Source organism: Diabrotica virgifera, chromosome 7 (assembly GCF_917563875.1).
Source record: "Diabrotica virgifera virgifera chromosome 7, PGI_DIABVI_V3a".
Lineage (NCBI taxonomy): Eukaryota > Metazoa > Arthropoda > Insecta > Coleoptera > Chrysomelidae > Diabrotica > Diabrotica virgifera.
This window is the reverse complement of record NC_065449.1, coordinates 80,496,113-80,521,057: the sequence shown is the minus strand read 5'-3', so window position 1 is coordinate 80,521,057 and position 24,945 is coordinate 80,496,113. Positions and strand designations below refer to the sequence as shown.

Below are 24,945 nucleotides of genomic sequence, written 5' to 3'. Positions count from 1 at the left end.
GTTTCTGTGACAACGAAAAAGAAACGGCAGAGCACATACTATGCAATCGCGTAGCACGGTTCTGCAAACGACTAAAATTCCTAGAAGAGGTCACCCTAGCGCCTTCTGACATAGAAAACAAGTCACCTATGATGCTAGTCAACTTCATCAGAAGTATCGGCGTCCTAAAGTTTAACTAGATTAAGGTATACACAAAAGATCTTTATAGGTCGAAGTGTGGAGAGGCTGCATGGCCTTAACGACCTCACATAATATTTATAATATAATCTAATCTAAATAAAATTAAGAGGAAACAGTAGCGATCAACAGGTAGCGAAAACGTGTTCCAAGATTGCGGCTGTAATTTTGAATATTTTTTCGAGATATTTGGCACACGTATTCGTAATATAATAAAGAATTGCGGCACAGAGCCCAATTTGAAAAATATATTAATATGTGGAAATTACTCCGTAATTAAATACAATATTAAAAAAACGAGCCTGTACCGCCATTAAGAAGAACAAAAAATACACTTTCTGCAAATAAACTTTTTAATCCGATGCCTAGATTGTGTGTCATTTTGGAACTACTAAAATTTTTTATTTCATTAGTAGTTCCAAAATGACACAAAATCTAGGCATCGGATAAAAAAGTTTATTTGAAGAAAATGTATTTTTTTGTTCTTCTTAATGACGGTACAGGCTCGTTTTTTTAATAATGTATTTAATCACAGAGTAATTTCCACATATTAATATATTTTTCAAATTGGGGTCTGTACCGCCATTCTTTATTATATTACGAATACGTGTGCCAAATATCTCGAAAAAATATTCAAAATTACAGCCGCAATCTTGGAACGCGTTTTGGATACCTGTTGATCGCTACTGTATCACCTTAAATAAAATTTAATAAAATTGAATAAACTAAATAAAATAAATCGAATCCAATTGAAATGAATCGAATATAATCGTATCTATATGAAGTATTTACTTTTGTCGGCACTCCGAAGTGCCACACTTTGTTTTTTCTTGTATAGGGCTTTTCATTCACAGTCATTTGTTTCGAGCTTCTGTCATGTGTCACATAATATTAATATATCTACGTCATACGTTATTGGTATCTACAATAATACAAACTAAAGACGTATGACGTAGATATATTAATATTATGTGACACATGACAGAAGCTCGAAACAATTGACAGTCGATGAAAATCCCTATATACTGGATCTCAGATTGTTTACAGATCATATAAAGCTTTTCTTTCATTCCCACCCAAATCGATTTGAGGAGAATACACACATGACATTCAACACTTTCTTTATCAAGTACAAATTTCATTGTCATTATTGTATCACTTTTTCTTACAACTTCTACTACTTTCATTTTTATGTTTAAATTTCTATGTATCTTTCATTTCCATGTTAAAATGTTTAAACAGTTTAAATGTTGTCTTTGATTATTAATTTAATATTAGCATTATATGGTGATGTCATTTTTGAATGGTTTATTAAAAATATAAAGCTTCTGTTAAAGATTTTCATTGGAATAAAGTGACAGATGAATAAAAATTATGATTTTCGTTAATACACACACACCCTCTTTATTCTCTCATTTTTGATTATCTCTATTATATTTCTATAGCGTACTAAATTACGTTCCTAATTCTTTTATAAATATACAGGGTGTTCCGAAAAGATTGGCCATAAATTATACCACAGATTCTGGGGTCTAAAATAGGTTGATTGAACCTAACTTACCTTAGTACAAATGTGTACATAAAATAGTTACAGCCCTTTGAAGTTATAAAATAAAAATAATTTTTTTCCAATATATCGAAAACTATTAAAGATTTTTGATTGAAAATTGACATGTGGCATTTTTATGTCAGGAAAATCTTAAAAAAAATTATAGTGAAATTTGTGCACCCCATAAGAAATTTATGGGGGTTTTGTTCCGTTAAACACCCCTAAACTTTTGTGTATGTTACTATTAAATTATTATTGTAGTACTATTAGTTAAACACAATATTTTTAAACCTTTTTTGTCTCTTAGTACTTTCTCGAAAAGCCAGTTTTTATCGAGATATTTTGAATATTGGTCAAATCCACCACATATCTGTATATGGTTAAGTACGATTATAGAGACCTGGTAATAATATGAAAAATTTATAATTTACATTTTTAGGTATATTTTGAACCATATTAAACAATAAGCCACATCTCGATAAAAGGTGCCTTATTGAAAAAATACTAAGAGGCAAAACAGTTTTTAAAACACTGTGTTTAACTAATGGTACCGCAATAATAGTTGAAGTGGAACGTACACAAACATTTCGGGGGTTTAAAGGAGCGAAACCCCCATAAAATTTTTATGTAAACATATTAAAAAAGAAGCCGCATCTCGATAAAACCTGGCTTATCGAAAAAATACTAAGAGGCAAAAAGTTTTAAAAATATTGTGTTTAACTAATAGTACCACAATTATAATTTAATTGGAACGTACACAAAAGTTTGGGGAGGTTTAAGGAAACAAAACCCCATAAAATTTTTATGGGGTGTACAAATTTCACTGTTGTTCTTTTGTTCTTTTTTAAGATGTTTCTGCCATAAGAATGCCACATGTCCATTTTCAATAAAAAATCTCTAAGAGTTTTCGATATATGAAAAAAAATCGATTTTCATTTTGTAACTTCAAAGGGCTGTAACTTTTTTTGTGTGCACTATTGTATAGTGAGGTGCAGTAAACCTATTTTTGACCCCAGAATCTGTGGTATAATTTATGACCAATCTTTAAGGACACTCTGTATACCTATGTAGCTTTTGCAATAAAAGAAAAAACATAGTGCCTCCAGTTTTACTTTTAACAAACAACTAGCTACTTTACATACAATATTTATCTACGTAATCCAAGTGAAGAAGGCGATATTACTTATTTTGATGACTAAATATTTTCTTTAATTCTGTTACTGTATATATGTTGCAGCACAGCGAAGTAGGAGTACGATGATCTGAGAATCTAAAAATTCATAAACAAAAGAATAATTAATATACTAATTATAAACCCTGATATTTGGCAATATTCATTTGATTTTATGAAAATGCTGAAACAGGTCAATTTTTATTTCGAAGATTATCTTTTAACGATATACGAGTAGCCATATGTTATTTGACATCTATTATTTTGCTCCCATAATAACCGGAATGCGACGTTTCATCGCCGCCAGTTCATCGCCGCCGGTTCATCGCCGCCAGTTCATCGCCAGTCCATTTCATCGCCGTCCGGTCCGTCCGTTTCATGCCAGTTAGTCAGTTGATTTTGTATTATGGGAGATGACACGACACGACTTAAATTCAGTTCAAAACTTATGACAATTAAAAAGATAAAAAATATCATTATATTAATTTGTTGTTCTATTTCTACTTACCCTAAATTTGATACTAAATAGTATTAAATCGCCGGCGATGAACTGGCGGCGATGAAACGTCCTAGACCACATATTAACTATTCGTGTGAAAACTTTTTCTAAAAAAAATCATTTTATTATACACCTTTTAAAAACTATACGTAATGCCTATGTTTTGCTAGTGCTTAAATTTTTCTCGTCACGTCGGAGACTACATACATTAAAACGAAGTTTGCAACATTAATAGGAAACTTAAAAAAACTGAACTATGTAAATTTTAAATTAATAAATTTATCATTCAAAACAGTTAACTCGTCAGCTATAATTAAAGCGTTTATTTGAAAAACAACACTTGTCCAAAAATTAAAATTTTGGCAAATCAAGAAAAACTGCCCAGCTTCAATTTATTTCAAATCTTAATTGTACTAAGACATTCATTGGAAGGATTGAGGATATCAAAATAATTGTACAAGCTGGTTTCATATTTTCATTGATATTTTAAGCAAAACTTTTCAAAATATATTCCAAAATTTAGAGGTATTGTGTTGTACAGTTTCTGCCACGTTGAACTATTACTAATACAAAAGAAACAAATAGAATGTCAAATTTAAGTTTTGCTTTAAAATGTTGGTGCATAATTACAGCTACATTTGAAGTAGCTTAATAAATTATTTTAATATCATCGATTAATAAATAAATAAACAATTTATAAAGAAAATCAATACCATATTTTCTTTTTGTTATTTTATTCACTTTGGCGGAACCATAAACACAAGCATTCAACTGTGTCAACAATGAGGTTAGCTTTGTACGTTGTCAAAATTTATCGTAAAATAACATAAACTTATCACAAAATTTCTAACTTCAATATAAAATTAGTTGTGAAAACAACTGTTTCTATACTATAAAAACTTCAAAATGCAAAAATTCGACAAAATAACAGCAAAAATTCAACAAACTGACAGCCACAAAAGTAAACAAACCAAAACGTCAGAAATTGTACTTAAAATATGGGAAGAAATCCCCAATAGTCTTTCTTTGTACCTATCTCTTTTCAATGCACTGAGTCTAAATCGTTGATAAAAATAACATGTCGTGTTTTTATTTAATAACAGGCGGCAGTTGGTTTGTCATTAATTTCCTGCGTGGAAGAGAATGTTGCTAAATAAAAAGTATGTGTTTTATCTCGCCAGGTATTAATGACGCACGAGTAAAGACTCGCGGACTCAACTGTACTAAAAAAGAACGCACACAACTGATATAATGGATAAGATCATTCACGCCTAGCGATGACTGTGTATATTCTGTGTAATTTGGTTAGGTATAAGGAATTTAAATTGATTATTACTGATTAAACTAATTAAATACAGTTTAAAATTCATAATTTATTATTATAATAAATCTTCGTTTGGAAATTCTGATTTTTATTTTTAGCAAAAACTGTGGTTGTAGAAAAAGTATAGTGTGTATAGAAAGGTAATTTCTCACTCGTTTGAATTGCGGCACTCGAAATTAGTACCTTTCTGCACTTGTTGCACAATGTACTATTAAAGTCTATATTAAAAAGACATTACTAAAGTGGAAACGTAAATGTTGAGGAACGGGAATATCTTTAACATACAGAACAGGATTTCTCGAACAGTTTACAAATAACCAGGCAATACTTAAGGGCATAGGCGCAAAATATCACCTGTCAAAATGTTCAAGGTGTTTTAAATGTATTCATTTGTTTCGAATCCTGAGAAAACTAATAAGTATTTTTGAAAAATTTAAGCACATAATGAAAGATTGCGTTACTACCGAGGGCCAAGGGTCCCTAAAAACTTCTATAATGTTTATTTTGATAGGTTACAGGGGTGAAAAAAAAGAGAAAATTTAGTGCGACTTTTAATTCCAAATACATTTAAATTACATTGAACATTTTGACACGCGACATTTTGCGGCTATATCCTTAAGGCGATCAGGATTATTGGGGTCATAAATAAATAATAAAAACGACCGAAATGGATGCATTTAGAATATAGTTTAGTTTTATATCAAGAACGAAAAAAGTGAGAAATGAAAATGTCAGAAAACAAAAATGTAATTTCGGGACACAATTATTACTGACGTCGAAAGGAAACAACTTATCTGGTACAGACACGTACAGAGAACGAACTAGAATAAATTATTGTCCTTTTCATGATCATTTTTCAGTGCGTAACAAATGATAGGAAAAAGGGTAAGTCCGTGATAATACACATTTATGACATTTATTCTAACATGACATTTTAGTTAAATCTGACAGTTGTCACATTTTATTTTCAATTTGGAATAAAAACAAATCAAATGTGTTTCTTGCATTTATAAAATGGTATTTTCTTTGATTTGTATAGTCTTATAAATTATACAAATTATATTTGTAATATTATTATCTAATTAAAAAAAATTATTTTTTTATTATGGCGCCATCTATCGACAACTAGAATAACTAGAATAAATGTTATAAATATGTCACCGACGAAATGTAATCACCGACGTGCCTTTTTTTCTGTCACATACAATTTAATGCGTTAGAACGAAATCGAAAAACTGTGACGCACTGAAAGATGATCATGAGAAATAGTGTACATAAGCAAGCTCTCAATTGGATACTGCATCATCGAAAGAAAGAGGATGCCCAAAAAAAACTTGAAGCGAGGGAATTCCTAAAGTCATGAGTATAAGGAATGGACATTAAATTAATTAGAGGATGGACAATGGGAGGATCGAAAAAAATGCTAAATCGTATTGAGAATAAGATTAACTGAAAAAGCTAAAAGGCTTCTGTAAAGAAAAAATTAAATATGTTTGACATTAAATGAACATGTTGGGTATCAACTAGACACATGTGCATTTAGAACCAAGTTAACAAGTCAATATGGAGGTGTAATGTAATACCAAAACTTTTGTTCTTTTACTGAGGTAAATATATTGATAGATAAAATACTTACGGTCATTAATGTTGGTAGGTTCAACGTAAAAAAATTTGCAGCTCTCAGAATAAGAGGATATTTTGATCTTTCCATGATAGTCAGAAACATTTTTTGAGAACTAAGGTCGCATTCAAACCATTCGGATGAATAACAGGCATCCGATATTTCATTGCTCTGTAATAAATACAAAAAAATTCTTACATGTTTTGATAGTAAACGTTTCACAAACGTATTATAAAAGGAAGGAGATGCTATTTTTATGGCGCACAGAATTGAATGTGGTAATTTAAAACATTTTAAAATAAAGGAATAGGTATGTACTATTAGTCCAAGTAATGAAGCTTAAAATATGACAAAACCTCGCAATTTTTACAGAATGGATCGATTTGCTTGAAAATTTGAAAATAATTAATATATAGTCCAAAGATCAAAATCTATATGATGCCGAAAAGCGCTTTTACCATGGGGATGGTTGACCGCAAAAGTTGGTAAAAACATTCATTCTAAGCAAAAAATGTTTTATACATTTTTTTGATAAAATTAATAGTTTTCGATTTATTCGCTATCGAAAGTGTTAGTTTTATATCGAAAAAATCAATGTTTTTAATCAGTTTTCTGCTAATAACTCCAAAAGTTTTTGTTTTGTCAAAACAACTTTACTTAACAAAAATGTACCTTGTGAAAAAATAAAAAAAAAACGGTTTTTTAAATTTTCTTTAAGACCAATAGTAATCGAGTTATACTTTATTATATGTTATCTCTTCTTCGTCAAATGCTAAATATTGTAGTTTCAAAGTCAAAAGACGGATAAACTATGCATTTTTCGAGGACAACTTGTTCAAACTAATTTAAAATAGTTAAAAATATCTATCTGCAGAAATACAAAAAAGTCTCTGGCTTAAAAATTAAGTGACTCATAATGAAAAGAATGTCAGTCACAATTTTTTTCAGCGAAAAATTGATCGAAAACAACCTCCTAATCACTACCCTAATTGAAATTAGTCATTGACCTTATTTGCTCTTCTTTATTTATGTAATATTAATAGGTCCTAGAAGTTTGACCGGCTTGGAATGATTAGTTTTTAAAAGAATGTAGTTAAAAACGAATAACGAATTTTTGTAGTTTGGTATTTTCTTCAGAATAGAAAGATTAGCACCAGATATACGAAAAAATGTTTAAATATGAAATTGTAGCTTATATAATTCTCAAAAACTTGGTTTGCAAAAATTTTTTCTACGGTAAAAATTGAGTGAGCTATTGATAAGTAAAACTTGTAATAACACGCAGAAACCACCTTTACTAACCCTTTCAAAGTCACCTCTTTTTGCGACTGAGGTTTTTAAAAGGATTTAATATTAACAGCCTTATAGATCTTGTAAAAATCTACAAAATTATTTTTTACCAAACTTTCTAAGATAAAAAATAAAAAAGTTAAGGTTAAAAAATCAATACACATATTTTTTTGAAAAAAAAAAAAATGGAGACACCCAATTTGAAGCACAATAATGTAAGTTAGCGGTGTTTTTAGTCATTGGCCTTATTCTTTATTTATGTAGAAGTTTGACTGGCTTAGAACGATTAGTTTTTAAAAAAATGGAGTTATAAGCGAATAACGAAGTTTTGTAGTTTGGTAAAAAATGCCATTTTCTTCGGAATAGAAAGATTAGTATCAGAGATACGAAAAAATGTTTCAATATGAAATTATAGGTTATTTAATTCCCAAGAAATTGGTGTGAAAAATTTTTTCTACGGCAAAAATTGAGTGAATCGTAAATGAGTACCTATATAGAAAAACATTGATTTTTTCGATATAAAACTAACACTTTCGATAGCGAATAAATCAAAATCTATTAATTTTATTAAAAAAAGGTATTTACAGAACATTTTTTGCTTAGAATTAACGTTGTTATTAACTTTTGCGGTCAAAATATAATAAAACATTTCCACCCCCGAGATGGGGTGGCAACCACCCTCATGATAAAAGCGCCTTTCGGCATCATATAGATTTTGATTCTTGGTATATCCAGTACTTATTATCAAATTTTCAAGCAAGTCGATCCATTCTGTAAAAATTGCGAGGTGAAAAGCTTCGGTTCCTGGACTATAATATAGTTAATAAAGAAAATAATAGACCAGATAGTTAACAAAAAATATTCCACAAAATTATTTAACATAAAAATAACCAATAAGGGTGAGTTTATACATGCATAGATTTGAAGCGTCAGTACCCACTAGAAATGGCGTTTGTTGACAAAACACCGGTTTTCGGTTTAACCGTTTTTTTACTTACGGTTTAACCTGTCAATTATAACCGGTAAAAAAAAACGGTTATTACAAAAAGCGGTGTTCGGTTTTTTTAATCAATAGCCAATAGCCAATGGGTTACAATGTTACATTTACATTACGCTTTTGTTTGCCATACTTCATTCGAATCGATATCAATATTATTGACATCAATGAGAAATAAGCCGCAATTTAACTAAATAATGCCACAAGGAAATAGCTTCAGAACAACATTATTGATATCGATACTATCTAAAGAATATATTATACGAAGTTAATCAATCGATATACAGGGTGTTTCATTAATAATTGTCCATATAGTAACTGGAGAAACCTTAGCACAAAATACGAAGATTTAACCTAAAACACTTAAATAAAATGTGGTTCCTTACTGATTTACAGGGTGTTTTATCTAGAAATTTAAAAACTATTTTTGCTCAGCATTTTAAAACTGTTCGACGTATCTTTTTCATACTTGTCAGAAAGAGCTACTACTATACACCCTATTAAATTATGAGAAACGAACGTTTCTAGCTACTACCAGAGGCGTACGACAGGGTATAGTGAATGGTTGACCCTTCTCAAATTGTACGCCACTGGAGGAATTACTATTTTAGTGCCATGTTTAGATTCTCCAATACTTTCTACGTAAATAATATTCTCTTCATTGGTAACGATAAAATTATTAGTTTTCGAGATATTTGAAGTTAAATATGAAACGGCACTGTTATTTTGATTAATTTATGATATGATTCATATGATTAAAATTTAAAAAAATATTTGTACCCAGTACTTTAAAACTATTTGGCGTATCCTTATCATACTTGGCAGAAAGTGTAGGCACTGTACACCCTACTAAATTAAGATAAATAAATGTTTCTAGCTACTACCAGAGGCGTACGACAGGGGGTAGTGGCTGGTTGACCCTTCCCAAATTCTACGCAACTGACGAAATTGCTATTTTAGTGTAATTTTTTGATTTTTCAATACATTTTATGTAAATAATATACTCTTCATTCGTAACGATAAAATGATTAGTTTTCGAGATATTTGAAATTAAAAATGAAGCGACACAATACATTAATCAAAATAACCGTGTCGTTTCATTTTTAACTTCAAAAATCTCGAAAACTAATGACTTTATCGTTACGAATGAAGAGTATATTATTTTCATAGAAAGTATTGGAGAATCCAAAAATTAAACTAAAATAGCAATTCCGCCAGTGGCGTAGAATTTGGAAAGGGTCAACCATTCACTTTCCCCCGTCGTACGCCGCTGGTAATAGCCAGAAACGTTTGTTTAACGTAATTTAGTAGTTTGTACAGTACCTATACTTACTGCCAAGTATGAAAAGGATACGTCAGATAGTTTTAAAATGCTGAGCAAAAATATTTTTTAAATTTTTAGATAAAACACCCTGTAACTCAGTAAGCAACCACATTTTATTTAAGTGTTTTAGGTTAAATCTTCGTATTTTGTGCTAAGGTTTCTCCAGTTACTATATGGACAATTATTAATGAAACACCCTGTATAAACGTCGGTGATATGCGTGGTTCTTACATTTACTACGGTTGCCTACTCCGACTGTAGTGGGGAGATTTAAAAATGTTTGACTTACGTTACAAGAGTACATAAGACCATTTTTAAATTTGTTGTGGTAATGATATTTGATTTTTGAATGTGTATTATTTTGTACGTATGTGTATTATTTGTGTTATTATTAATTTATCTTATATATCCTAATTTACTTTATATTTTTGTAATTGAAATTTTGGTGTTGTTTCCCGTAAAAACTTATTTTGAATTGCCCATGAAAAGTTATTTTTAATTGTTGTAGACCGTACCTAATGTAGGAACTTTGAAGGTTTGTTCTAACACAACGAAAAACCGTCATGTAACGATCACGCTCCTGCGCAGTAATCAAAATAACCCATAGAACGTATTATTTTGTTTACTACGCGCAGAAGCGAGATCGTTACATGACGATTTTTCGTTGTGTTGGAACAAACGTTAAATCAGAATATTTATAAGGTAGGTAAACGAAAACGTTAAAATTTCGTTGTTTTAACGTTATAATAATGTTGATGACATTTTAAAATTTCAGATACTGGCTGTAGTGTGGCCAAAATTGCCTATTATTTAAATTCTTACAATAAATTATACAAGTAATTATAATTCACATAATTCTAACTGACCGCTAAGGACGGTATTTAACTAGTATTGATGGAAATTCAGTATAAGCGACAAATTTTCAGTGTAGAATGGAGATTTAAGTCCTAGATTTCCGTAAATCTTGCATTAACCGTTAGTTCAGAGAAATAAGGAAAAAAAAATTGCTGGTTGGTGACACAACCCCCTCTAGGCCGAAACCAAATTTTTTGAGTAATATGGACCTCTATAATAATAACCTATATATTTCCTGCAGCCGATTTTGATGATATACATAGTTATAAACAAATGAAGATCAAAAAACGGTAAATTTTCTCTTTTTCGTCTATTACTAACAAAATAGGCATTTTAAACAAATTTGAGAGTAAGAAACTCATAAACGGTATAAAAAACTTCAATATGGCGTTTGCTTAATATGTCTATCCTTATTGGTTGCTTAGAAAATTGCAAAATAAATCATAAATTTTGAGTTTTTTAAATATTTATAACTTATGTAAAAATTAACTTAGAACCTTCTTATTACACGGAATGCTGAGACTTATGGTGCTTAATTCATACCCTAAATTTCGAAGAAATTGGTCAAATAGTTTAAAAGTTATTTAATTTGTTTTTCCCAAATTTATTTTTTTTGCAACACTGTAAGTCAGAAAATGATGAAGCTACAGTAATACTTTGGATAGTTTATGGAAGAAGGAAATTTACAGTATTAATTTAATTAAAAAAAAAATACAAAAAATAATTATAAATATTGCAAAATTATTTTGCAAAAACATGTGAATTAAATAAATGGGGGGGCTAACTTTGTCCCTAATTGTCCTAGGACAGTTGTTTTTCTTTCTAAATGTGTATAAAAATTCAGTCTTTCTAAATATGAAAAAATAATTTTTCTACAGGTAATGGTTAAAAAGTTATTCTAATTGTTTATAAGTAAGCAAAAAATCGACATGTTTTTTCAAAATAATTTTACACTGTTTAAAATTATTTTTTGTCATTCATTTTTAATAATGGTAATAGTATAAATGTTCTTCTTTCATAAACTGTCCGAAGTATGATTGTAGCCTCATAATTTTCTGACTTGTAGTGTTGCAAAAAAAATGAATTTGGGATAAACAAATTAAATAACTTTTAAACTATTTGACCAATTGCTTTGAAATTTAAAATATAATTTAAGTACAAGAAGTATCAGCATTCCGTCTAATAAGAAGGTTCTAAGTTAATTTTTACATAAGTTATGAATATTTTTGAAAACTCAAAATTTATGATTTATTTTGCAATTTTCTAAGCAACCAATAAGGATGGACATATTCAGCGAACGCCATATTTAAGTTTTTTATACGATTTATGAGTTTCTTACACTCAAATTTGTTTAAATTGCTTAACTTTTTGGTAATAGACGAAAAAAGCGAAAATTTAGCGTTTTTTGATCTTCATTTGTTTATAACTATGTATATCATCAAAATTGGCTGCAGGAAACATATAGGTTAATAATATAGATGTCCATACTACTCAAAAAATTTGGTTTCGGCCTGGAGGGGGATGTGTCACGAGAAAAATCTTATTTCTCTGTACTACGTTGGAAAAACGTGAACTACCAGTCCAAATTAAGTTTAAGTACAAAACCACTTAAATATCAACAGTTTTCCATAATTAGGTATTATATTCCACTAAATATTTTTATTTCACAACTACTTTTACTATTTTCTATAGATCAAAAGACATAAAAATTGCGAATAATCATATTACGATTCAAATTACTGTACTCTCGTGACGTAATCGCGGGCTTAATTTCATTGGTTAGTCGGTGTAGGCAACCGAAGTAAATGTCTAAGAACGGTGGGTGACGTGTATGGTGTACTGCGTATTGGGATGGGGAAGATGAAACTGAAAGTTGGAACTAGCCAATTGGGATCTAAAATAGAAATCGGTTATCAGTGTTGTAAAATCGGTTTCGGTTTCGGTCAACTTAAAATTTTCCCATCGTCGTGTGGCCGTTTACACAATAGTTATACGTCAATCGAGGAAAAGACATTTGGAATCCGTGTCGGGTGTCGTTTGATTCTAAAAAGTATTGTTGAAGAGATGATTAGCCGTGTGGAAAAGAGAAGCAATGATAGCAGAGAGACTACATTTGGAATAGAAACTAGATTGCTAGCAGGTGGAAATTTGGTGCTTCAGAAAAACTTTCAAGATTTCAGAATAACCAATAACAGAACTTTCAATCAAAGATCCTGAAAATTACAAAAACAACCTTCATCCTACATAGATATGTAATGACCACTTACATAAAGGCAATACTTACACTTTCCATCAATAGATGTCCATACCAACAGTACATTGCTATTTGGCACGTCATACAATTCAAATATGTAATAAGTAGTACAAACTGGATGCTTTTAAAACTAATCTAAAATTAAATTTAATTCAATGATTTCTTTTTTCTACGATCGTTTAATAATATGCTCATTATTCACTATTTTTGAATAGACAATAACACCCATTACTTTACCCGTGAGTAATAGTTCATTACTCACGGGCAAAAGTTACTCACGGGCCATTACTCACGGGTTGAAGTTAGATTCAAGTGGTGCATGGCACTTTTAATATATCTATTTATTGTTAACAAATAAAATTACTTAGGTCCGGTTTTACCAACAACAAATAAATCAATGAATAGTTGTTCGTCGAATAAAATTATTGGACGTTTATATTTTTATTTTGTTTCAATATACCGGGTGTCCACTCATATTTTCCCCCATTTTAACTGCCTATAACTTCTAAACGGCTTAAGATAGAAATATGCGGTTTTCGATGAAATGTTTTATTTTAGTAAAAGTTTTGTCTGAATGGATTGAATTTTTTATATCGCTTTCAAATACGAAAAGAAAAATGGCGGATTTTTGAAAAAAACGTTGTTGACTTTTTTTTTTAATGGAACACCCAGTATATTTTTTTTGTAAATTGAAAGAAAGGTCATTCACCTATCCAGTGATATAAAGTTTTTCAAAATCGGTTGTCAAATCACTGAGTAATTCGTTTTTAAAATGAGCGGTGCAACGTGGATATCACATACCTAAATAACATAACTAAGCAAAATGATATTATGTTATGTGATTTCCACATTGCATCTTTCATTTTAAAAATTATTTGTTGTCATTTGACAACCGATTTTAAAAAATTTAATATTGCTGGAGAGTTAAATGACCGTTTGTTCAAGCTACAAAAAATATACTGGGTGTTTTAATAAAAAAAATCAACAACGTTTTTTTCCAAAAATCCGCCATTTTTTACTTAAATGCGACATAAAAGTGGTCATTTACCTAAAAACTTGAAAAAACGGTCATTTCCCTATCCAACGATATAAATTATTTTAAAATCGGTTGTCAAATCACTGAGTAATTAATTTTTAAAATGAGCGGTGCAACGTGGATATCACATACCTAAATAACATAACTAAGCAAAATGATATTATGTTATGTGATTTCCACATTGCATCTTTCATTTTAAAAATTATTTGTTCAGTCATTTGACAACCGATTTTAAAAAATTTAATATTGCTGGAGAGGTAAATGACCGTTTTTTCAAGCTACAAAACAATATACTGGGTGTTTCAATAAAAAAGTCAACAACGTTTTTTTCCAAAAATCCGCCATTTTTTATTTAAAACCGACATAAAAAATGGTCATTTACCTAAAAACTTGAAAAAACGGTCATTTCCCTATCCAACGATATAAATTATTTTAAAATCGGTGGTCAAATGACTGAGCAATTAATTTTTAAAATGAGAGATGCAATGTGGAAATCACATAACATAATATCAATTTGCTTAGTTATGTTATTTAGGTATGTGATATCCACGTTGCACCTCTCATTTTAAAAATTAATTACTCAGTAATTTTACAACCGATTTTGAAAAACTTTATATCGCTGGATAGGTGAATGACCTTTCTTTCAATTTACAAAAAATATACTGGGTGTTCCTTTAAAAAAAAGTCAACAACTTTTTTTAAAAAATCCGCCATTTTTCTTTTCGTATTTGACAGCGATATAAAAAATTCAGTAAATTCAGACAAAACTTTTACTAAAATAAAACATTTCAGCGAAAACCGCATATTTCTATCTTGAGCCGTTTAGAAGTTATAGGCAGTTAAAATGGGGGAAAATATAAGTGGACACCCGGTAATTTTGATAATTTAAAGTTAAACGGACGAATTTACTTTCTTATAGATATTTACAGCGAGATTAACTTGCCAAGGTAATAGAAAAGTAAATATTTATTTGATAAATAAATAAAATAAGTCGTATTTGACGTTAGTAAAATAAAGAAATGTCAGTTTATTGGTTGAATAACTTTATTCATAGAATAAACTGCTATTTGTCGTTGGTAAAAGCGGCCATTAAACTCTTGTATATTATCTTTTAATACATTAATAATGTCTTTTATGAAAAATAAACATGATTAGCTAAATATTGTATTGTTTGCTCCATTCTGGATTTTCATTGTTCATGTTTTTGATTAGGACAAGGTGGACTCACAACTTGGGAAATTTAGCTAGTCTAGGGTAGACGACAGCTATTAGTTAGTTAATTGAAATATTATTCTTCAATATTATTTCAATAGGGAACTTGCATGAATTTTTAAATTCGAAAAAAATGTTATAAATCACAACAGAACATAATTTAAAACATGTAACAAAGATAAAAAAGTTTTGTTTGTCTTTCGTTTGGCCCCTAAAGACGATTAAAAATTCAAATTAAAGCAGGTGGTCCAAAACGCGTCGTGACGTCACTGGGTTGTACATTTACATTTTTCCAATAAAGTAAACAGAATTTTAAATTAGACGTTATAAACGTCAGTAGAAAATACATTTATGTGGCGTTACAAGTGTTTTTGATCGTTTGAACTATTCATAGAAAATTTTTACTTTTACAAAATGGTTTTATTTTCAATAGTAAACCTTCGTTCCTTCCTTTAAAAACAGTATAAAACTCCAATTTTAACAAACTGGTATATATTAATACAATCACATACGATAAATGTCATTAGAATATAAATATTTTTGACTTATTCCACGACGATGAGCTGGCCAAATACCCAAGTAGGTGGAGGCTAATAAACTAAAGAAGGAGAAGAAGAATATACCTAAATATAAGGTTGTCTCTAGGTATACGTTAACGTGTACGCAAATAAAAAAGGTAGAGTGTCAGTGATTTCTTATTTTTTATTTGTTTAGTGTTTGTTTTTAAATTAACTATGGAGTTTTGACAATTATTTAGTTCTTTTAACGAGTTTAAGAACATTTTAAAACAGTACGAAAAAGATAAAAGACTATAAATTAATATATATTTTTTTAGTTATAAATGAAACAGTATTACCGTCCAAGATTAAAATAAAAGGAAGACCTAAAGCTTTCACAATAATAATTAACTTGTTCTGAAGCTATTAGTATAAGAGCTGTGAGACATTTTTGAGTAGGTATTTTAGGCAACCTGAAAATTTTTCAGGTGACTCTTCCATGATAGCCTAATACAAAAATGCCGGTCTGGCTGGAGGGTAGCGGTTATTTTCCCCAAAAATACCCCCCAAAGTTAAAAAAAGGGTAAAAATTGTTATTACAAAAAATATCATTGACGTGACTTTAAAGTAAATTTAAATATTCAAATATAAAGAAAATAAACAGGCCAGGCGATTTGAGGGCGATTTTAACTCTGCAAGATACTTGCATGGGCGCCCCAGGATTATTTTCAGGGGATGCATCTGAACTTCAGAAGATTTCATCTGAATCTGTACATACTATTAACGAGTATAAAATATACAACTATACATGCAAAGCTATGTACATTCCTTCAGGACAGGGAAGTACAATTATTATTTTGACAGGGTATTTTTTAATATTAAAAATAAATATTCTACAAAGACAGGTTTTTTTTGGTGAAATTTTCCAACTGCCATGTGATCGAACAAATTACGCGTGCATATAAATGAAAAGCGCTATAGGTAAACAGGAGTGTGAGAAAGAGCGTATACCGATAGCTGTTTGCGTCCTCTGTTGTACCTGAGCGAGTCCGTTCGCTCGAGAAAAATCACGTGACCTGGCGATCCCATGTTGTTGTGCCTCGAAACGTCAGAGTAATTATTATATATTATAGTTTTTTAAGTAACTTTTTCTTAATTAAAGGAAAATAATACGTACTATACAATAGATTTTGCAAATATAATAGAAAAAGACAGATTTATTATTATAAAGATATAGGTAGAAAAGTATAAAAGTATAAACTAAATTGATTCTGTGTCCGAATCTTGTACTTCTTCTTCAAACTCCTCATCTGAGCTTAAATATTCACTGTCTTCTTCTTCGTTAGACTCTCCTTGAGACTCAGATTCCTCTTCTACATGATCTGCAAATAGTTGTAATATGTATTTAGAATTAATTAAAAATTAATTAGTGATTAATTAATTGAGTTGCTACGTATTCTCTGTCCTTTTATACGGAGTCGAAGCCTGGAGAATCACGGGCTCATCTGAAGATAGACTTGCCATTGTTGAGATGTGGTGTTATCGAATAATGTAAAAAATATCATGGACGCAACACGTAACAAACACGGAAACATTAATAAAGATAAAAAGTCAAAAAAATACTCACCACTATGAAGGAAGGAAAAATGAGCTACTTTGGTCATATACTAAGAAATAAAAAACATGATGTAATTTATAATATAAGGAAAAGTATTAAGTATTAGTTATACATTAATTTTTAATTAATTCTAAATACATATTTACAACTATTTACAGATCAGGTAGAAGAGGAATCTGAGTCTCGAGGGGAGTCTGACGAAGAAGAAGAGAATGAATATTTATTTTGGCTCATCTTTCTTTCCTTTATAGTGTTGAGTATTTCTTTTGCCTTTTTCATCTTTCTTAATGTTTCCGTGTTTGTTACGTGCTGTGTTCATGATATTTTTTACATTATTCAATAACAGCACATCTCAACAATGGCAAGTCTTTCTTCAGATGCGCCCGTGATTGTCCAGGCTTCGACTCCGTATAAAAGGACAGAGAATACGTAGTAATTCAATTAAATTATCGCTAATTAATTTTTAATTAATTCTAAATACATATTACAACTATTTACAGATCATGTAGAAGAGGAATCTGAGTCTCGAGGGGAGTCTGACGAAGAAGAAGACAGTGAATATTTAAGCACAGATGAGGAATTTGAAGAACAAGTACAAGATTCGGACACAGAATTAATTTACTTTATACTTTTATACTTTTCTACCTATATATTTATAATAATAAATCTGTCTTTTTCTATCATATTTGCAAAATCTATTGTATAGTACGTATTATTTTCCTTTAATTAAGAAAAAGTTACTTAAAAAACTATAATATATAATAATTACTCTAACGTTTCGAGACACAACAACATGGGATCGCCAGGTCACGTGATTTTTCTAGAGCGAACGGACTCGCTCAGGTACAACAGAGAACGCAAACAGCTATCGGTATACGCTCTTTCTCACACTGCTGCTTACCTATAGCGCTTTTCATTTATATGTACGCGTAATTTGTTTGATCACATGGCAGTTGGAAAATTTCACCAAAAAAAATTCTGTCTTTTTTAGAATATTTATTTTTGATATTAAAAAAATACCCTGTCAAAATAATAATTGTACTTCCCTGTCCGGAAGGAATGTGCATAGCGTTGCATGTATAGTTGTATATTTTATACTCGTTAATAGTATGTACAGATTCAGATGAAATCTTCTGAAGTTCAGATGCATCCCCTGAAAATAATCCTGGGGCGCCCATGCAAGTATCTTGCAGAGTTAAAATCGCCCTCAAATCGCCTGGCCTGTTTATTTTCTTTATATTCGAATATTTAAATTTACTTTAAAGTCACGTCAATGATATTTTTTGTAATAACAATTTTTACACTTTTTTTTAACTTTGGGGGGGATGTTTGGGGAAAATAACCGCTACCCTCCAGCCAGACCGGCATTTTTGTATTAGGCTATTATGGAAGAGTCACCTGAAAAATTTTCAGGTTGCCTAAAATACCTACTCAAAAATGTCTCACAGCTCTTGGACCATATTATCCTTGTGGAATTTTTGTAATCAACTATTTTAAATGAGAACTAAGCCACAATTTAACTAAAAAATTGATTTTATTAACGTTTCGACGTCTAAACCGGATGTCGTTGTCAAAATAAAAAATATTATTAAATTAAACAAAAATGTTGTTGCTTACTAAAAAATTTTTTCTAATAATTTATTTAATCTGACTAATTTTTGTATTTTGACAATTACATCCGATTTGGATGTCGAAACGTTAATAAAATAATTTTTTTAGTTAAATTGTGGCTTATTTTGCATTTAGAATAGTTGATTATAATAATTCACTTACATATAAAAATTATTTTAACAATATTTTGTACCTACATGTCATGTCAACCAAATACATATAATTATTTTGCTAACCTAAATATATATTTTATATATATACAGTGGAACCTCGATTATCCGTCTCTCTATTAACCGTCACCTCTGTTAACCGCCAGGGTCCATACCTACATAAGTTATATTGACTACATAAGTAAAAATTTAGTCATCAATTCATTTTGTTTGAGCATTGCGATAAGCCAAACGAAATTCTTTGAAACGTACACGTGCAGTTATGCCACCACCGCATTATTTTATGTAAATAATTTTTGTTCTTATTCAGGGCTCTGGATTAAATTTCAATTTAAATAGGCGATAAATGATACCGTGCTTTTAGAGTTCTATTTTTAGAATCGCAAGCCGAAAATAAAAATGCACAGCACAATAATTATTACAGTCAATATCTGTGTGTCACCATAATTAAATTTGAGTCAAATTCGAACATTGATTGTGTCACTTAGTGGTTTGATCAATTAAGTTTTGTTAATGTTCTGTTAACCGTCTTTTCGATTATCCGTCATACACTTGGTCCGGTGCCCTGACGGATAATCGAGGTTCCACTGTATATATATATATATATATATATATATATATATATATATATATATATATATATATGCAAAAAGAATAAAGCTTCTAGCAAAGCTTGCTATTGCTTTTATGAATTAAAACGCCATAATACATGGCATTGGAGCACAAATTCGTCAAAACTTCCGTGATTTTGTAACCCTTATAGTAGGGTTATATTTTTTTTTTTACTAAAATTTGATTGATGAAAGAAAGGGGTAGTGAGAAACGGCTTAACAAGTTAAAATTAGAATGAAGATAACAAACTATTTATGAGGATGAGGATGAGACGTAAAAGCTCAGGAAGTGGAGATCGGCTTATTTTCGTGCTGTTGTTTAGGGGAGAAAGAGATAGTGATAAAGGAAGAAACCAGAAAAATTAAAAAGTAATGAAATACTTAAAAGAAAAGAACTGACCTATGATCAATAAACCAAAGATGGGCGCCAGAAGTAAATGCCTTTTAGAGCCTTTACTTCGTTGATAGAACAGTGTGGGAGACTAGAAAAGAGAGAGAGAGAGATATAGAGAGAGAGATATATAGAGAGAGAGATATAGGGAGAGATATATATATAGAGAGAGAGAGAGATATAGAGAGAGAGAGAGGGGGAAAGAGAGAGAGAGAAAGAGAGAGAGAGAAATAAGGAGAAAGATATAAACAATCCAAATAACTTAATCCTGAAATAAAATATTATATGAACACATATAGTTGAGAGATATCAGGTGCAGGTGAAATGATACAAACCCAATAGGTATACCTTATTTTTATTGTGTAAAAAAAATACCTAGATATATGTAAAGTAAGATTTTGGTAACTAATGTATATATATATAATGTAAAATTTCTAGCTAAAAATATAAATAATGTATAATAATGTAAAACATTGGCTTGCAAGATGAATATATAATAGTAAAATTTAATTAATAATATAAATAATGAATATGAGTAATGTTAAAATTTTGGTTGCCAAGATATAAGCAGATAACGTAAAAGTTTCCGACTATTAAATGATTTATATGAGTTTACGTTTCTTTCAGATACAAACAATAAAGAGACAGAAAAACAATAGTGAGTGCTAGTCAACAGAACCAGATGATATTCTTCATAATACCGTATTAATATACTTGTATATTATCTACCACAATACCTAAGTTATTATGTAATGAACCCTATAGAGACCAATGCTCTAGGTCTATAAGTACTTATGTTCCCTTACATGCATTGAGATTTAGATGAAAAATTGACAACATATTATTTGTTGTGTAGACACAACCGATAGTAAAAGATATGATAAGGGAAGTTAAAAAATAATCTAATGCTTAACAACAAATGTAGAATAAATATATAATATATTGCGGAACACAATTCGGTCTATAAATGAGAACATTAATTAAGTACACTTATCTTTGTTCCAATCTAGATGAAATTCCTTCAGCTCTAATTCCAAGTGTTGGCTTATGGACGTGCCGGTTTATCAGACGGTAAGCGGCTCTAGGAGTATACACATCTTAGGGAAGATTTACGTTCCAGATAATTAATAGGAATGTTATTCTTAGTGCATTTTCCATATAAGTTGTCTTTGTGGGATATTAAAAGCTTGGTTCTATTTTATAATTCTCTAGGTACGGCTAAAAAGAGAGGTTCTCATTAGGTATCTAGAAATTTTTTCCTGGATACAAGGTGAGACAGACCGGTTACAAAAGATAACCGAACATATTCTTCCACATAAATGGGAAGGTCATTTATCCAAAATGAAATTACATTATTACTTAAGTAATATATTTCTAAAAGTAACTTTGCTAGATTTGACTTTTTAAGGTATAAAATTATTCATTTTGATATATGTGTTTCCTAAATTTCCAAAAGAAATTTTAAAATAAAATCACTTACCAGACGTTCATTTTAGGAATATTATATCTTTACAGATATATTTAGCTTGCTTTGTAATTGCAATTCCAAAATAGATTTATTGAATATCTCCTATTCTTTTATGTATGACATCTGCCGTTTTTTCTCCAACACATATTTGTCTGTATTTGACCTTCTTAAGTCGTTGGTTAGCTAGCACTAATTCTGTTTTCATTTTCCTACCTCGATCGTAAGGTAACTTTTTGTTATTCGATGTTAATTATTACGGTTGTCGGGAGTGGCTACTCGTAAACGTAGCGGAACGCTACATTCCCCCTCCACTCGATATAATTTTCCTTCAGAAAATTATTCTGGCAAAAACCAAAACGAAGTTTATTCTTGGCAGGGTTAGTACTTTAATATGGGTCAGGAGTAGTAGCTCCTAGCAGTTGTAGCTGTAGTTACAGTCACAACCACTCCACAAAGTTAAAGATAGGATTAGTACATCAACTAACTAATCTAATCTAACCTAAAACATTAATTTTGAATTTGGCTCAAAGTGGGTAAACATCCACATTATACCACATATTTACACAAGGGAAATAAAAGGCAACACTTCTCATGCTTCCGAGCATGGAAGAGTGCGGGCACAAAAGTATGACACACTTGTGTGGATCCAACACAAGAGTGCATCAAGGTAAGTTCCCAAGATTCCGGAACCGGTATGGTTTACGGAGATCGCGAGAAAGGAACTTTTCCTTCCTTAACGTAGACAAGGACTAGTCTGATGATCTGCATCCAGACTTTATTTACGAATGAACCGTATACTAGGTATCTTAAAGTTTACTAATAGTTATTCTTGTTGTACCATTACTTACATCAATTAAACTTATTAAATCGTTCACATTAAAGGCTTAGATTACACGTAACCCCAAATTGTGATCAACGTGAACTAAAGGTACTAGAAAAAAATATTCCTGACTAAAACAAAGTATCCACCCAACTACATAAAGAACCATTAAATTTGGCCTTACTCACTATCGGACTCACTATCGATTTGGATATTAGCACCTAAGTTAATCCAACGATGAACACAAAATTTATTGTTGACATATTCAACCGAGAGTAACCAGGATATTCTCCAACCGATTCAAAACATGGTATCAAAGATAACTTAAGGTAAGGAAATAGAGATGTAACATAACTCTCTTAGGTAAGATAAGATAAGATAAGATAAAGTGAAGTACGATACGCTAAGTTAAATATATTATATATCCAATGCAGATATAAACCAGGTAGTTAAGAATGCACAGCAAAACAAAAAATGGACAAACAAAACAGTTCCACAAATGGATAGCCATTATCGTATCCATCCAAATATGGTTCCGTCAGTATAATTCATAATCCATTCCCGAATTGACTTAATATAATCACAGGTAATAATCATTGAAAGGTAACCTAAAGATAACCTAACTTAATATCTGTATCCGATAAATCTATAGCCTAAGGCTACAGCTGATTTCAGTGTACGATATACCAAAACGTTTGATAATCAGTGTATTTTTATACTAACACATGTATAAGCATCAACACAAGTAAGTTCTTAACTACAATTTCTCAAAGGTAAAACTAAAATTTAAGAACCAAAATCAAACAATTTCATCTGAAACCGTATATTTATAGATCAGTTCCTAAAATCAATGACAGAAGAGGTCCGAACTGGACTACTATAGTGGACCAATGCATAAGAAAACGAAAACCAAATATTAGAGTAGTCACTAAACAACAGCTAATGAATGTATTCTCCCAAAATTATTGATATAACAACCATCAACGAAATTAATATTAAAGGTATTGGGTTATCGCCTTGTACAAGAAAAAAATCCATTGTATAACTTGATGAAGACTTAATCTATGCTACTGAACCGAAGATGGTCAACGACCATATTCGCCACATAGCGACTCCAGGTAAAAGTACATCCATCACAAAATATAGCATGGATTACGAAATCCGCTAACGATCTAGTCCGGAATTTGATCAACGAATTCGAACCCACGTATTATGCTTAGATACACCTATATACCCATATACAACAAAATTTACTAATAAAAGTGAAAAGACAATATTTAAAAGCAATTTACCTATAACAGTCTAATATTTTGAGAAGTGATAATAATGGAATACCCTGTATAATGCATTTATTACACCAGACAAATGTTATGACATTCCCTGTGCAAACGCTGAGTCCATAATATATGTGAACACTTAACTATCAAGGTAAAATCAAGAGCAGAGGTAAAAATAATAATTACCAAATAGCAAAAATAAGAGTTTTTTTAGGAAACTAGCAAGTTGCAGACTGCGATAAAAGGTTCCAAAATTAATGCAGAACGCAAGTTAATACCTAATCATCCTCTGAGGTCGAGGACTCAGAATCCATGACTGTTTTATCAGGTAGGAGATCTTTGACATGAAAACGACCAATTCGTTTATTGGACGAATTGTCTTTTAGTTCATAGACAAGAGGCGATATGACTTTTAAAACCGTACATGGAATATACTTCTGACAAAATTTCGCCGCTATGGCATCATTTTTACTTGATTTCACAAAATTTCGTTTTAGGACTCGGTCTCCAGGATAAAAACGTAACGGTCTTTTCCTTAAATTATAATATTTCTGGGAACGTAAATAAGAAGATTTCAATCTCTTCCGAATATCGGCAAATATAGGGGGTAGGTTTTGGAGATCCTCTAGTCGATGAAGATTCTCAGAAACTTGTGGTAAAGTAGTTGTATTATCGGAAATTAAACCAAAATAATCGCCTGAGAGAGGAACATTTCGACCAAAGTTAAGATACGCGGGAGAACATTTAGTGACCTCGTGAGTGGAAGTCCTTATGGCTTGGGCAACAGAATGAATGTATTGATCCCACGACCTATGGTCCTCAAATGTATAAGACCTTAAAGCGGTAACAATACTACGATTTACACGTTCTGAGTGGTTCGCTTGAGGGTGATATGCAGCATTATAGAAAATCTTCTGCACCCTATATTTGGACATAAGAGTCTTGAAAGCGTTCGAGATAAATTGGGGCCCATTGTCACAGGAGACAATTTGAGGAACACCAAATACTAAAAATACTTGTTCTTCCAAATACTTAATAATTGCTGGGACTGTGGCTTTCCGAAGAGGGCAAACCAAAGGAAATTTGGTGAAATAGTCCACTACTACGAGACAATAAGTATTTCCTGTATAGCTACGAGGGTATGGACCAATTAAATCGAGAGAAATCATCTGC

The 24,945-nt window shown here is 30.7% G+C and overlaps 1 protein-coding gene and 1 long non-coding RNA gene across 2 annotated transcripts in view; both read right to left on the bottom strand.

Annotated features, from left to right (window-relative positions):
* Positions 1 to 2,820: 2,820 nt before the first annotated feature.
* The window catches only part of LOC126888542 (odorant receptor 94a-like), a 53,521-nt gene continuing 31,396 nt past the window's right edge, over positions 2,821 to 24,945 (bottom strand). The window contains exons 4-6 of the mRNA XM_050656888.1: positions 13,092 to 13,196; positions 6,357 to 6,512; positions 2,821 to 2,996 (exon numbers count right to left, since the gene is read on the bottom strand). Coding sequence (XP_050512845.1) covers positions 2,922 to 2,996; positions 6,357 to 6,512; positions 13,092 to 13,196 — 336 coding nt within the window. The 3' untranslated portion in view covers positions 2,821 to 2,921. The remainder of the gene's footprint in view (positions 2,997 to 6,356; positions 6,513 to 13,091; positions 13,197 to 24,945) is intronic.
* LOC126887670 (uncharacterized) lies at positions 20,547 to 22,721 on the bottom strand. Its single transcript, XR_007699136.1, has 2 exons — positions 21,688 to 22,721; positions 20,547 to 21,425 (listed from the first exon to the last, which is right to left on the bottom strand). It is a non-coding gene; the product is annotated as an uncharacterized LOC126887670 (long non-coding RNA).